The sequence below is a fragment of the Lepidothrix coronata genome, unplaced genomic scaffold (assembly GCF_001604755.1).
Source record: "Lepidothrix coronata isolate B3197 unplaced genomic scaffold, Lepidothrix_coronata-1.0 Scaffold34, whole genome shotgun sequence".
NCBI classification, from domain to species: domain Eukaryota; kingdom Metazoa; phylum Chordata; class Aves; order Passeriformes; family Pipridae; genus Lepidothrix; species Lepidothrix coronata.
In genome coordinates this window covers 665,905-681,337 of record NW_016690214.1, presented here as the reverse complement: position 1 = coordinate 681,337, position 15,433 = coordinate 665,905, and the positions used below count along the sequence as shown (strand labels likewise).

General features: G+C 63.2%; 1 protein-coding gene across 1 annotated transcript in view; it reads right to left on the bottom strand.

Moving 5' to 3' along the window:
- SDK2 (sidekick cell adhesion molecule 2) overlaps window positions 1-13,705 on the bottom strand; it is a 46,340-nt gene extending 32,635 nt beyond the window's left edge. Inside the window, exon 1 of the mRNA XM_017811811.1 lies at window positions 13,627-13,705. Coding sequence (XP_017667300.1) covers window positions 13,627-13,705 — 79 coding nt within the window. The remainder of the gene's footprint in view (window positions 1-13,626) is intronic.
- Between the last annotated feature and the right edge of the window lie 1,728 nt (window positions 13,706-15,433).

Sequence of the window (15,433 nt, the reverse complement as noted above, 5' to 3'; positions counted from 1 at the left end):
CACCGTCTGGGGGTGCCAAGGACGGAGCCAAGCAGGGGTTGACATGGAGTGGGCACCTCACTGAGCCCGCTCGCCCTCCTCGCAACACCTGAGCCGGTACAAAGCAACCTGAGCCTCCGTGGGGCTCACACCGGGCTGGCAGCGGGGCAGGACGGCTCCATCCTCCTCATCCCACCACCCACCAGAGCCAAAGTCACAGAGCCATGGAATCCCAGACTGGTTTGGGTTGGGAGGGACCTATAAGCTCATCTCATTCCAGCTCCATGGGCAGGGACACCTTCCACTATCCCAGGTTTCTCCAAGCCCCGTCCAACCTGGCCTTGGACACATCCAGGGATGGGGCAGCCACAGCTTCTCTGGGCAACCTGTGCCAGGGCCTCCCCACATTCACAGCCAAGAATTTCTTCCATGAAATCTATCCCAGCCTCAGCCCTCAGTCCTGATCCCAGCAGAGAGGGCTGGAAGAGGACCAGCCACAAGGACACACAGCTGTCCCTTGCTCCCCCCAGGCTGGGCTGGTGCCATGGGGCAGCCCCATTCCCTCCTGGCACACAGAGCAACCTGGCACAATCCCAACCACCTCATCCCTACGGATCAGCCCGGCCGCCCCGCACACCCCCACCCATGGCACGTCTTTTGATGTGGGTTTTTTTCCCTTTTTACTAAGAAAAAGACTTATAATTGCAGATGTGACCATTAATCCTCCCAACTTACTTTGTTCCCTTCCTTCCCCGCTTTGCCCTCCCTCCCTTCTCCCCCCACTGAGACCAAGAGCTTTAAAACTCTCCTTCTGGCTATTAATTAAAAGCAACCTCTCCACTGCCGTGAGTGTACTTGCCATAAATTAATAGCAGCCTTCTTAATCAAATCTTATCTCCTCTCCGAGTGCCCGGCGCACGGGGCCGGGTCGGTATCCCAGCCCGCCCAGCCGTGAAATGCAATTCCCAATGCTCCAGTGGACTCGGCAGCTCTGCTCCGGCTCCTCCTCCCCGGCGCCTCTACCTGTGCCGGCCTGGAATCACCACCTGGGCCGGGAGGGAGGAGAGGGCCCGGCCACCCGCTGAGGAGGTGGCTCCCGAGGGACACGCTCCATTTCTCAGCCATTTACCGCGTTTATCCGCGGCCCCCGCGGACGGCACTCGCCTGCCTGAATTATTTAGGAGGGGTTTGGTGCTCCGAGGCTGTGAGAGCAACGGTGGAAAACTCTCCTGCCAGAGATGGGGGCACGGAAAGGCAGCAGGGTCGTGGCACAGCTTTTGGAGGGTCAGCTGAGGGTGATGCTCTCGGACCTGTGAGCTCACGGTGCTCCCCACCCACACAGCACCTTCTCCAAGTGCTGCTCTTTCCCAAGGGCAGGTACAGCACCAGGATGATGGTGAGGACCCACATGTCCCACAGTGCCACCCCAGGGCAGCCCCTGCCCCACACACGTCTCCATCCATCCCGGCCACAGCCCCAATCCGTCCCAGGGAGCCCAGTGGGGCCACAGTAGTCCCCAGCCTCAGCCCTCCCCTCCAAGCTGCCAGTTCCCCAGTTCCACAGGATTCTCAGGCAGTACAAGTGAGCTGGGTCAGTGAGGGACTCTGACATGGTGCCCTATGGCCACTGGGGCTGCTAATTCCAGCCCTCTCCTTTGCCATGCAGAAAACACAGTGCTGGATGTGATTTTCCTTCTTGGCAGAGCCAGCTCTGCCTCCTTGCTGGTGTGAGACAGGCACGGGGGTTCTGGATGAGACAGGCACGGGGGGTTCTGGATGAGACAGGCACGGGGGGTTCTGGATGAGACAGGCACAGGGGGCTCGGGCTGGGATCCTCCCACACCACCACAGTCCAAGCTAAGCCTGAAGCAGTGAGGAGACTACACGGGTTTGCAGCGGGAGGCACATCAAAAAGGAGCTGCTGCTCCTCAGAGCTAAGAGGGTTTTCAGCCAAGACAGAGCAGCCTGGAACACCTCCCTTGCTCAGCTCCAATCACACTGGGATCACGGGAATAAAACCACCTTTGTGTCCATAAGAGGGGCCATGCCCCCGAGCCACTGCCGGAGCAGGGATGTGCTGCCGGTGTTGAGGGATGCAGGAGCATCTCACAGCAGCCACATCCCTGCAGCAGCAAGCCCTGGAGCTGTGCCAGGTGCTGTGCCCATCCTGCCCATGACCAGGCACCACTGCAGCCCTGGAGGGAAGAGCTGGGAGGCACCCGGTGCCCTCCAGCCATCTGCTGCCCGCACGTGCCCCACGTCGACCTTGCTGCCAAACACATCCCTCCTTGCTCCAACGCCTCCTGCAGAGCCTGTCGGGCTGCTCACAGCACGGGGAGCTGCTGCCCTGCCATGGGGAAGGGGCACGGGCAGCAGGAGGGTTGCCGGCCGTGGGAACACTGGCCCTTGGGCTCAGGTGACAGCTCCTGCCCACCTGGAGGGACGCGGCTGGACACAGGCACCTCACCTCCATCCTACCCTCTGCTTCCTCGTGCAACTGCTATAGCATAGGAAAAAGGTTTTCTGGGTGGTGGGAGAGCCCTGGAGACATGGGGACACGTCCCAGCAAGGGGGCAAGCACATGTGCCCGTTACCCCAGGAGGGCTGGCAAAGGGGGGGAGCCATAGCCAGCCACTGCCACCCCAGTGAGGAGCTGGGCTGAGCCCAGCAGAACCCACAGCTCTGGCACCGCTGCCCTGCTCCCTGCACCTCCCTCGGAGGGGATTTGGGGTTTCCTACAAGCCATAAGCCGATTGCAGAGGTGTGGTAACTGGATTAGGTGGGAGGCTGAGGGAGAGCGGACCTGGAGGAGCTGCTCAGTGGAGCACGGCTCCTGCCCGTGTGACGCCGCAGGATTTGCAGAGATGGCACTTAAAATGATTTCTCCACCCTTAAGCCTCTGAAAAGGTGAAGCTGCAGGAGGGATGTGGGCTCTGCCCCCTCCTCACCCCTGCAAAAACCCTGCAGGGCCCTGGAGTGGGCTGACAGAGGGGTCATGTCCCCACATCAGTCCCTGCAGCCAGCCATGTTCTCACATTGGCAGTGGGTCATGTCCCTGCATTGGTCCCAACAGCTACCCCTTCCCAAATCACTGGCAGAGGATCTCGTTCCCATATCAGTCCCCATAGTCACCCCTGCCTGTAGCACGGGCAGTGAGACCTGCAGGTGACACCACAGCGCCTGAAGGAGCAGCACAGTGACCCCAAACCCTGGCACTGCCCCATCAGCACCCACCACCCACCCACAGCGATAATCCCCGCTGGCAGCAGACACTGCTCGGGGCTCCTGGTGACATCCCTGTGGCTAATCCAAACTGACCAGTGCAGGGCACAGCAGGGAGGACCACGGCCTCAGCACCCAGCTCAGGGGGGCTTCCCAAATCCCCCTGTACAGCCCCATCCCAGGGCAAAGGTGATGCCAGTGGGACTGCAGCAGTCCCCACCACAGGGATGCAGGAGCAGCCCCCGAGCGATGCCCCGGAATGATACCCCTCCGACGATGTCCCCCCTCCTCCCACAGCCCCCAGCATGGCACTGGTGTCACCTGCAGACTGCACAGCAGTTTTGCCAGTGTCACACCTCATCCATCTCCACTGGAGATCTCCCGCGGCGCTTCCCGGCCTCGGGGTGGGGGAAGAGGCAGCGGGTGTGATTTCCAGAGCCAGCGGCACTCAGGAAAAGCCCAGGCAGAGACCGGGAGCCCCAAACCCAGCCAAGGCGGCCCTGGCACAGTACATGGATGGATCTGCCCTGGCACTGCCAGCACGAGCCCCTCGTGGGCAGTGAGTTGCCCGCCAGGGCCACGGCAGCCCCCAGGACAAACAGACGGATGGACAGACGTCCTCCTCCCTCACTGCATCCCGCCAGGCCAGGCCAGTGGGACACCCTGACCACACTGCCATCTCCCCTTCCTCCTCCCACATCTGTCTCCAGGCCCACACTTATTTATTTATTTGTTAATTAACTGCTGTTTCCATAACAAACGCTCCAGCTTCTCCCAGCCTCCAACAGCCCTGGGGCTGGATTGTTAACTAGGATTTTAATTTGTTAATTAAAAGCAGGATGGCTCCATAACAAGCTCCTCTTCCACAGCCGGGGCTCTCGGCGGGCTCAGTGGGCCACAGGCAGCCTCGCCATGCCCGGATGAACCCCCTCAGGGATGGGGGACGTGGGGAGGGGGGAGCCCAGCTCCCCCAGGATAAGGGGTGTTGGAAAGAGGCTCAGGACCTCTCTTCTCCCAGCAGCAGTGTTGGACACAATGCCATTCTCTCATCCTGGAAAACTCTCCTCCAGATACAACACAATCCCCAGCACATCCTCCCAGCCATCAGAGGGTCCCAAAACTGGTGACAGACCCTCCTCTGCCCACTGTGGCAGAGCCAGGGCTGTGCCAGCATTATCCCCTCAGGATTCCCATGGACCACAGCCCAGGACAGCCCTCGGCACCCAGCCCCTGTGGCACCCAGCCAGGTGTACCCCAGTGCCAATGTGGGCCAGGTAAGGGTTGAGATGTTCCCAGAGCTGATGGAGAAACATCAGCCCTGGCTGGGAAACAGCGACTCATTCAGCCCCACAGCTGGGAACAGAGCAGGGCTGTGTGCCTGCCCGTCCCTGCCGCTGGAAAAACCAACATTTCCCTCACGGGAAACCCCAAACAGACACTCACACACGGCCCCGTTGTGTGTCCCCAGCCCTGAGCCCAGGGGGCCGACAAGCTGAGCTTTGTGCTCCGAGGCATCGGGCAGCCCCCACGGACCCCCACACCCGGCTCCGAGCACACGGACCCCGGGAGCACGGCCCCAGTCCTGGCCCCAAGGCACGGAGCTCCAAACCCAAACACATGGAGCTGCCAGGAGCTGGAAGGGACCCACAGCAAAGGGACCATGCGCGGATGTTCCCGAGGGGACAGGAGCCCCCCCAGCCTGGGGATAAGTCCCCAGAGTTGCTCAGCTCTGGGTGGCACAGCTGGGCATTGCCCTGCTGAGCCTGCCCCCATGCAGGGCACAGCCCTGAGCCCAGCTGGGGATGTTTAACAAGCTCCAGGCTCCGGCCAAAACTCTTCCCCAGCAAACTCCTTCCGACGGCAGCAATCCTGGGAAGGCCACGATTACGCGGCTCCGCCGTATCTGGGTCACTGCTGTGAGTCACAGACACCCAGAGAGTGACTCAACGCTATTAGAGGGGCCGGATCCTGGGGCTGAATTCCCCAGGAGAGACTCCAAAACACCGAGGAAGGGAAGCATTGATGGACATCACCTCCAGACCCCGCAACAGCCACCAGCCAGACCCTCTGGGCAGGAGAGGGGGTCAGCACACATCCCCCTCCCTGCACCTCAGCCCTTCCCAGCCCTGTTCCCAATGGCTTTGCAGCCAAGACCAGAGCTTCCCGACATGGATTTGGCAGGAACTGGCTCCACACCCAGCTGCCAAAAAGGGTGAGGGTCCCAACAGCCCAGATCCCAACCCCAGGGTGGTCCCAGCACTGGGTGGGATGGGTGACACAGAAGCCCAGGGCAGTGTGGCACAGTACATACAGCTCAGGGCTGGATTTAGCCCCATGGAACATGCTGAGTGTACCCTCCAGGAATTCCTGGAAGGCAACCACAGCCCTGCACTGTGGCAGCTCCCGGGGCCACGGTGGCCAAGGAGGGGTGGGGAAGCAAAGCCACCACAGACCTTCCCTGCAGGAGCCCCAACAGCGCCTGGGGTGTCCCTTCAGCAAGTGGCACCCATGTCCCCCATCACCCAGCCCCTCAGGATGCTCAGCAGACAGACAGACAGACAGACAACAGCCGCTTCCCGGGCTCGCCACGAGAATCCCAACAAGGCAGCATTTCCCAACCGAAAAAACACGGCGGGGAAAGAAAAACAGAAGAGAGAAACCACAAGAAAAAAACCCCACTGAGCCCTTCCCAGGGCACTGACGCAATCGAGTCGCCAGCCCCGTGGGATGGAAAATACTCTGCCAGCTCCTGCCCTCCCCATGCCAGGCGGGACGAAGGCACTGGTGGCCACGACCCCCCTCCCCGTGGCACAGCCCCGAGCCAGCGGGCACCGGGCACTCGCCCATTTACTGGGGTGTTGCCCAGACATCCTCTTTTCTAAGTATTAATTAGTCATTGCATTGCTCACTTGAAACATAAATAGCTGTAGCATGACAGCTAACATGAGTTTTCCTCGGAAAAAGCTTTTTCCAAAGCGTTTCCTTCGCAGACGTCCCTGTTCACGGGTGGGGGACGGGAATAACTGGCAGCCCGCACTCCCCCCCCCTCCCAGCCAGCCCTGAATTTCCAGGGCAGAGCAGCAAACTCTGGTCATTGCATTAATTCACACACTTGTGGCTCTCCCAGCCAGAGGGGCTTTTCCAGCCGACACCGCGCCAGCGATTCCAGCCTGACGTGGAGCTTATGGGGAGAAGCCAAGCGAGCAGAGACTCCCCCAGCGCCCCGGGTGAAGGGCTGTGGCAGCTCCCTGCCCTGCTCCCAGCACGTGCCTTGCTTCCACTCTCCACTGCACAGCCCCGCTGCCCCCACAGCCTCTCTTCCCACCCTACAAGTGAGGAAAACAGAGAAAACAAGGTGATGAAGGCACCCATCACCTCCCTCCCCTCACACGCAGGCAGGAGCCGGGTGCTGAGCCCTTCCCGGTGCTCAGCCGGCAGGGAGGTCTCTCCCAACGGCAGAGCTCGGAATTAAGCATCCCACCCTAATGAGTTGATTTTATTAGTTCGTGAACGCATTGAGAACTCATTATCAACATAAACATCAGCTCACTCCACCGAGCACGGCGCCGCACGCCCCGGCAGCACCGCAGATGGGGCCACGTGTGGCTCCCACCCCGGGACACGCCACGGGTCCCCACTGTGCCCTGTCCCCGGCACTGAGGGGGGGTGCCAAGGCAGAGGCGCCCACCCTGCAAAACCCCTTGGGCCATGAGCTTCCCTGCTCCATTTTGGCTGCGGGGCTCCAGGTTGGGCACCCAGTGTCACTGCTCGCCGGGGTGGGACAGCCCCGAGCTCCTGCCACCCCAAGGTGTTCCCTGAGAGGTGCTCGGTGCTGCTGCAGGGTGGGAAACCCAGCCACGACCCCTCGGGGCTCCTGCAGGGCAGGTAGAAGCTCCCACCCCACCCCAGGGTCTCCAGGACCCCCGGGAGCCAGTGCAGCACCCAGTGCTGGAGCACAGGGGGCTCAGCAGACCCCAAGGCCCTGCGGGGACAGCCAGGGCAGGAGGCAGCACCCCAAGCCCGGGGAGCCAGCGCCGAGCCCCCCTGGGCAGGGCTGCGGCGGGATGCGGGGGCACAGCAGGAGCATTGTCCAGCTCGGCAGGACGTGCTCCCTTTGGAAACAGCAGCTAATCCCATTTCATCCCCCTTCACGGCCATCAGCTGTTTTTCAGGCATGCAGGAGGCGGGTTGCTGAAACCAGAGCTTTTGTGTCCGCCGGTCCCAGCCCCCTCCAGCCCGGCCCCACGCTGGGCCGGAGCCGGCAGCGTGTCCGCACCCAGCCCCATCCCCAACCAGCCCTTCAGGGAACGCCAGATCCACGCAGGACCCCTCCATGTCCCCCCAGGCTCTCATTCTGACTCCCAAGCCCAGGCAGGGAGGAAGAGGAGGAGAAGCACTGAGCATCCACCATACAGAGACCCATGGGAACAGCCACACACAGAGCCCGGCACTCGACTGCTCCCCGCTGGGGGACACAGGCTCCCAAAAGGAACAGCAATGTCCCCATAAAACCCCAGTAATGCCCGACCTGTGCCCCAGATTTAGCTCCGATTCCTCACTCAGTGAACCAGGGTGTGCTTGGGAGGTGGCCCAGCAGGACGGGGGCAGAGGGACAGGCTCCTCCAGCCATCCTGGTAACACATCCCAGCCCTGCCGACAGGGGATGGAGAACACGTGGGTACCCAGTCCTGCTCTTGCCCCAGGGAAATGCCCTCTGGATCCCACAATTCCCATTTAAGGGGGTCCAAACTCAGCATTTCCCTTTGTGATGTTGATGAAGGAGACCCACCACTGCAAGCTCAGGGATCTGCAACCCCACAGCCGGGGTGACCGGCTGGCCTCAGGGGGACAGCCAGAGTCCCCCCACATCACACGTGCCCTCACTCTCCATGACACACAAGGGGCACCCGTGCAGCAAGGCAGGGTAGAAGGACTTTGCCAGGCACCCCAACCCCTCCCAGCTACGCACACAGACCCCAACATCCTAGAGAAACTCCTCCAGGGAGCAGCACTCCCGCTCCCACCCGCGCTGCTCCCTGCCCTGGCGGGACCCGGCACGGCTGTGCAGGAGCTGGGAGGGCTCAAGGTTACAGCCGAGGACTCGCAGGTTGTGGCTCACCCAGCAGTGCAGAAAGCAATTAAACCACCACGGCTAAAATTAGCTCGGCGGCTTCTTGCGCTAATGGTCAAACTCATCAAGAACTCCCTGCACCCGGGGCCTCGGCACCTCCACAGGGACAGGGAGGGATGGAGGGGAGCTGACAGAGCCACTAACATGGGCACTAAGGGGGACACCAGCTGGCACCACGCCAGGGTCCCCTTCCCACTGTATCCATTGCCACCAGGACACCAGCTGTGGTCCCTGTCCCTCTGCACCCACCAGCACCCAGTGCCTCAGTTTCCCCTCAGCTGCCTGGGGTGGAGGGAAGCTCCCAGAATGCTCAGGACAGCCGGCCTGGAGCTGCCACACACCGAGGTGGATGACAGGGACAATGACGGCTGGCAGGGAGGGAGGATGGGTGGCTTCAGCACAGGGGACCTCAGCATTCCTGAAATTGCCACCGTGCCATCCCCATGGCCAGCCGGGATGCCCAGCTGCTGGCACGCGGTGGCAGCTGGTCCCAGTGCTCAGTGCTTTCCACAGAATCCTGGACTGGTTTGGGTTGGAAGGGACCTTAAAGCTCATCTTGTCCCATCCCCCTGCCACAGTCAGGGACACCTTCCACCAGCCCAGGTTGCTCCAAGCCCGTCCAACCTGGCCTGGGTCCCCTTCCCCAGCCCACGGTGGTGACAACGATCAATCCACACAGGGAGGTGTCACCCCAGAGCATCCAGTCACAGTATCCCCAGGGATGGTCCTGCTTGAGGCTGAGAGCCCCCCACACCCCAAGTCTCCATTCCTGGGGGCCCCATCAGAGCAGGAAGACAAAGGGGGTCGGGGACCAGCTGCAGCCCAGGAATGTCCCCTGCCCTCGGCCCCGTTCCCAGGGATCAGGTTTCCCAGTTCCCAGGCAACCCGAGCCCGGCATGGCTTTCCAGGCAGGCATTCCTGCACCCCCGGGGCTGGGGGCAAGGGGAGGAGGCCGTCAAGGGGGCCACTGCCTGCCCTGGGCACAGGCAGGTGGTGGGACTCAGGCTGGGACGAGGGGCTTGAAGGTGAAGCATCAGTGGGGGAGAGGTGCAGGATGTACCCCCAAAGTATCGCTAGGAGCAGGGGATGCACCCCCAAAGTATGCCTGGAAGCAGGGTGGGGGGAACACACAGCCCAACAGCTGGTCCCCAGACCCACAGAGAGGTGCTGAGGGCAGTGCCCACCCTGGTGGCATCTCCAGCATGCCCAGGGTGTGAGAGATGCCAAGCGGGGCCAGCAGGGAGCTGCTGCCAGCACATTCCTGCCTGCTGGTGGGGCAAAGAGTGGCAGGAACAGATCCAGAGTCTGGATCCTTCTCCATGGATGGCTCTGGAGGGTGGAAACCCCAAAAAAGAATAGCAGCCACAGGGATGAGGGCATTCCCCGGCATCATCACCCGCTCTGGGTGACCCTGGCCCTGTGTCCCTTCCAGCAGTTCCATGCAACGCTCCCCTGCACTGGAGGAGAAGCTCCCAGGACACCCCATTACATCAGTACCCATCACCCTGGGCCATCCCAGCCCCAGAGGGCTGCTGGATCCCCACGGGCACCTTGGAAGGCCAAGGCTTTGAGGCACCAGCAGAGCACCAGAGCCACCAGCCCTGGCACAACCCCGGGCACCGCGGGGGCTCGGCTCGCCCTTCGTTAGCACAATCACATCACCACTGACAGCAGCATATTTATTCCTGGCCGTTTTTCACCCAGCCACACGCCACTTGCTAACGAGCTCGGGGCGGTAACGAGGGCTCAGAGGGGAGGGCACCCAATACTCACCCACCCACCCGGCACCCAGAGGGCTCTGCCCCCACACAGCGCTGCCCCCCGGGGCCGTATTCACCCCAGGCATTGCCAGCGCTGCTGCTACGAACACCAACACACCCCCAACCAGTTTGTGTAGGGCCTACAGTAATGTGTGTGTGGCTGGAGCTCGTCCCCAGGCAGGAACCAGCCACAGGCACAGGCTGGGGACAAGGACACGGTTCGCAGAGTGGCGGAGGAAGGGTCACCCCTCACCGCGCCGCCCGCCAGCTCCCTCCTCCCGGTTTAATTATCAGCCTTCTCCCAGGCTCTCAAGCAGCCGAGCATCCGCCTGCTCCCTCCTTCCCGCTCTCCTCCCGCTCCTGCCTTCGCTCCCGCCGAGCAGAAATGCCACCACAGCCCAGTCCCTGTCACTAAGGGCAGCACCCGATGTTGTCACTCACCCCGGTCCCTGGATGGCACCGGGGCAGGAGCTGCACAGCCATCCCCAGCCCTCCCTGCCCACCAGCTCTGGCCCCACAGGCCACAGAGGTGGGTCCAAGCCCCAGACACCCTCCATCCCACCGGCAGCTCTCATCCTGCCTGTCCTCCCCCTCGGCAGACCACTGGCACCCCAAATCTTTGGGGACCGGCACAGTGATGGGGCCCAGTGACATGGGCTGCCTGGGACCGGACCAGCCCCCCTCCCTTACAGTTATCAGGTCATCAAAATTTCATCATCGCCGTGCCCAGGCACTAATGGCTTCCCAAGCAGCATCAAATTTTAATCTTCCCTTCCTCTCCCCTAAAAGCCACTCTCCTTCCCGAGCTGGAGCGTTGCATGAAGCCACCAGCAAACGTGCCAGCGTTGGCAGAGACAAGGGAGCCAGGAGACCTCACACTCTGCCATCCCCTCCTGCCCTGATGCCACTGGCACAGAGGAACCACCAGCTCCCGTCATCCAACTCCTGGCACGAGCCTGGCACATCCCACAGGGGCTTGTCCTCGTCCTCCTCCTGCTCAGCCCGTGGGGCTCCGTGTGTGCAGACGTGCCCAAGCTCCACGCGTGGGGCACAGAAGACGCTGGAACTCCCCCACTGCCACCTCTAATAAGCCTCTTTGATGGAAGCTGCCCACTGCAGGCCCCTGCCCCAAATCCCGTCTGGAACCTTAAGCCTCCCAAATCCCTCCTGGGACTGGTCACAGCCTCCTCAATCCCATTAGAGGTGCTGTGCCAGCGCAGGGGGTCCCGGGCTGTGCCCCCCAGCCCTGAGTGGGGGCAAGCCACGTCCCTGGGGGTCACAAAGCCTGCAAACAGCAGGGAGGAGGGGGCTGGGGACCCTCAAGTTCCCTCCAGCTCTTGGGGAGTCCTTTATTGCCTTGTTAATCAGCCGAAGGGCCCTTTGCTGGCAGGGTGGGCTGCCTGTGCCCCCCAGCCCTGGCACAGCCCTCCAGGCCCGGCACAGGTCGCACTGCGACAGCTCCCGCCCGGGCAGCGCTGCCTGTGAGCCTTCCCCCGGCTCCGCATTGGGCTCCGGGTAATTAGCGCCAAGCCCCTAATCAATAAGTTATTTTTTGCCATGGGTAATTAATAATTACACAGCGCAGACGGGCTGTAATTAAACTTCCATCCCCTCTCTCACAGGCAGCGAGGGGCCTTTGTTTTACCAACCGCAGGTGTTAAAGTGCCTCACCCTGTGCCCGGGCAGCCCCCACGCCCTGGCCGGGGAGGTCTCACGCCGTCATCTCCTCCTTCCCTTCCCTATTGATCCCATTTTCCTTGGCTGCCAGAATCAATAGACCCGGCACAAAGCGCTGCTGCCCCTCGCTGCCAGCCCTGCGGGGATGCCCTGCCTGCCCCACCGCAGTGGGAACGAGCCAGAGGACGGAGCTCAGTGCCAAGCACCCTGCCCACACTCTGCCCCCTCCCCAGCTACATCACCCAGGACCCAGTCCATCCCAACGGGGCGCAGCCGAGAGTGCCAGCACCCCACGGGCACCGCAGCTGGGAGGTGACCCTGCTGGTGCATCCCCAGTGCCACCGCGGCAGGGGAGACAGGCACGTGCCAGGCTTTGGGAATGATCCCTCCAGCACAGCCAGCTCGTCTGTGGCCGCTGCCACGCCGGGGCCGGGCACTGAGCAATGTCACAGCACCCGCGAGGACGTGACACGCGCCGCAGAGAGCCGGAGCCGCAAAGATCAGCTCCCGTGCCAGGAGAGCAGAGCAAAGCCCCTTCCCCACCTTTCCAGAGGGGCTGGAGCACCAGCAGCCCCACGTCCTCCACCCCACAGCCATACCCTGGAGCCCCATGGGTAAATGGAAGGAGATTGGGTCACCCCAGGAGCCCGTCCTGCAAGGCAGGGAACAAACGGATCACAGGGGACCCGCCAGCCGGAGACGCCAGCCAGGAGAAGAGAAACTCGGCAAGGGAGTGAATCAATCAAAGAGACCTTCAGAGCTCCCCACACAGGGCCTGCCCGGATAATATACTGCTGCTTTAGATGTTATGTTCTGAACTTAATTACTGAGAAATTATAGCAGTGCTGGGGGAGGCTCGGGGGGAGCGGGAGGACGGGAGCGCATGGGGACTTCTGGCTCCACTTGCTGCTGCAAACAAGGGCAAGAAATGTCGTGGGTGAGGACCCCCGGCGCTGCACCCCACTGTGCCCCCCGTTTCCAGTCTGGATCCGCTCAGTCCAGGCACAGGGACGGAGGCGGCCACGCTGCAGCTCTACCAGCCGGGAGCCTCCTCTGTGGCCCCGTGGGGACCCTCGCTGCCAAGGAGGAGACTCCAGGGCCCCTCAACATCTCTGAACCCCAGCTGCACCCCAAAGGGCCACAAACTAATTTTATATCCCTGTGGGGCAGTGGAACAGCTAAAACCAGCCTATGCCGTGCCCAAGCCACAAGGGCAAGGAGCTGAGAGGGGCTCATGCTACCTAGCAGCATCGTGGCCCCCAAGGGCTGTTGGGGTGCAGAGGGAGCCCCGGGCACCCACAGGGCACAGGGGTGCAACCACCCCAGGCCCCTGCCCCCTCAGACCAGCAGCTGGAGGTCCACGAGACCAACGTTATGGTATGAACTGCTCCCTGGGAGCCCCTCAAACTCGCACCCCAGGTTCCGCGGTACAACGGGGGTCGGAAGGGAGGGGGTGAAATGGGCGCCGCTACCCCCGGGGATGCTCAGCCTCCCGAAGGTGGTTCAGCTCAGTCTCTACCCCAAGCTCAGAGCAACACGTTCCCCCCATCCCCAGCTTGGGGGCAGTTATGGGGCAGGGGAAGGCACAGCAGAGCCGCGCTGCTTGTCCCCCTGAGCCCCCGCGGACACCGCGTTGCGCCCAGCACCGGCGGGCCCCGGGTCCCGGCTCCGGGGAGGCTTCGCGAACACCACGGATGCTGTGCCCTCCCCGGGCGGAGCTCCGGGGCCGACTCGCTCCCACCCCCGGGCTGGCACACCGCTCTCCCAGCCCGGGGAGATCGCTCGGTTGAGGGGCGCAGCGCGGAGACCCCCCCACCTCTCCGCGGTCCCTCTCCCGCCATGCCCCGCATGCCCTTACCTTGGGCGCCGGCTCCCGGGGGGCCGGGCAGGGCGAGCACGGCGAAGCAGAGCAGCCCCCAGCCCCGGAGCCGCGCCATGGCTCCGCCGAGACGGGCTGGGGGGGCTGTGGGGGGACAACTTCCCCGACTTTATAATCCGGGCGGCTCCAGCGCAGGGACCCCCGCAGCAGCGCTGCTCAGGGCGAGGCGAAGGCGCGGGGCTGAAGGGCTCCTCGTGGGGTTGGGGAGGGTCGGCAGGCAGCTCCCCACCATCGGCAGCTTCCCGGGGGACGCGCGGAGCCGGGACCCCCCAAATCCGGCGCGGGGCCGGCAGCCGAGCCCCTCCCCGAGCGCTGCGCCCCGCGTCAGGAAAGGGGACGGGAAGCGCAAGGCGCCGCGCCCCCGGCCCCTCCTGCCCGCCCGGGCTCCATGGGGGCCGGGTCCCCGCCGCTCCGGGGCCGAGCGAAAAGTTTGGGGGCGGGGGGCGGCCCCTCCCCAGCGCTCAGCTCCTGCCTGGGGACATCCCCTCCTCGGCGGCTGCGGGCGACGGGGCTGGGGGGGGGGATTTTTTTTTTCCCCCCCGCGGGGAAGGGGGGAAAGTGCGGCGGCGGCGCGGGGGTCCCGCTCGGAGCCGCGGGCGCTGCGCGGGGGGCGGGCTGGGGGCGCCGCGCCGACCCCTCTGCGCGCTCCGGCCGCGGCTGCTGCTCCTCCTGCGCGGCGCGGCGGCGGAGTGAGCTGCGGCGGCGGGGAACGGCGGAGCCGGGGGCAGCCCGAGCCGGGGAGGCGGGGAGACGGCGCGGCCCCGAGCGCTACCCAGCGGCCGCGGAGGGAGCGGGCGCGTCCCCACCGGCCGCCCCCGGCTCGTGAGGAGCGGGCGGGTGTCCTCCTCCCCCCCCGCCCGCCCCCGGTGCCCCCGCTGTGGAAGCGGCAGCTCGCGTCTGCGGCTCCGTCCCCACCCCGCGATGCCTCGGCCCCTCCGACAGCGCTGCGAGCATCAGCGCCCGGTCCCCGGGAAGGGGACACGGCACGTCCCCCAGGTAGCTCTAAAGCAGAACTCATTGACACGGGACTATCAAAGCAAACATTTTGGGGTTCTCAAAAAAAAAAAAAATAAAAAAATTAAAGCTCTAACCCCTGAGATGACCCAGCAGCACCTCCCTAATAACACACCACCTCACCAGGCCTGATCTCACAATTCCTCAAGCCCAAATTTCCCCAAAGGCTCGCACATCCTTCAGAGATGTCTGTGCTTTCTGCCGTCACCGTGCCTTGCATTAGGTGGGGGAGAGCAGTAGGTGGGGGAGAGCAGCTCAGTCACGGCTGCTACCGAGCATTAACACCCAAGGACCTGCACCATCTGCACAGGAGGAAATATCCATCCTGAATGCTGGATCAGCCTCCTGAGCACACACAGCACCTCTGAGCCAAGGGACCTGCAAGGATCAGAGTGAAACGAAAGCATGAGCAGATTAGCCTGGAGCCAGCCCCAGCACTGCAGGGTCACACCAGGGCAGAGACGGAGGGAATACTCTCCCACAGGCATCAATACAACTGTGTCAGTGCTGGGCACCGGTGTGTATTTCCACCACACTGTGCACACTCACGTGTAAAACCCACACAGTCCTTGGGGGGACAATGTCTGTGTGCACGGTGTGTACTTGGAAAGCTACTGCCAAATTTCCCATCGACCTCTTGAAGAGAGACTGAACAATAACCCAGCACTTGCCCACCCCGGCATTAATCAGCTCCGTGGCTGGCATTCTCAACCGAGATGACGGGATCGATGTGCTGTGGGAGGCAGCAATCCTGGCTCGCCCCTCGGGGAGG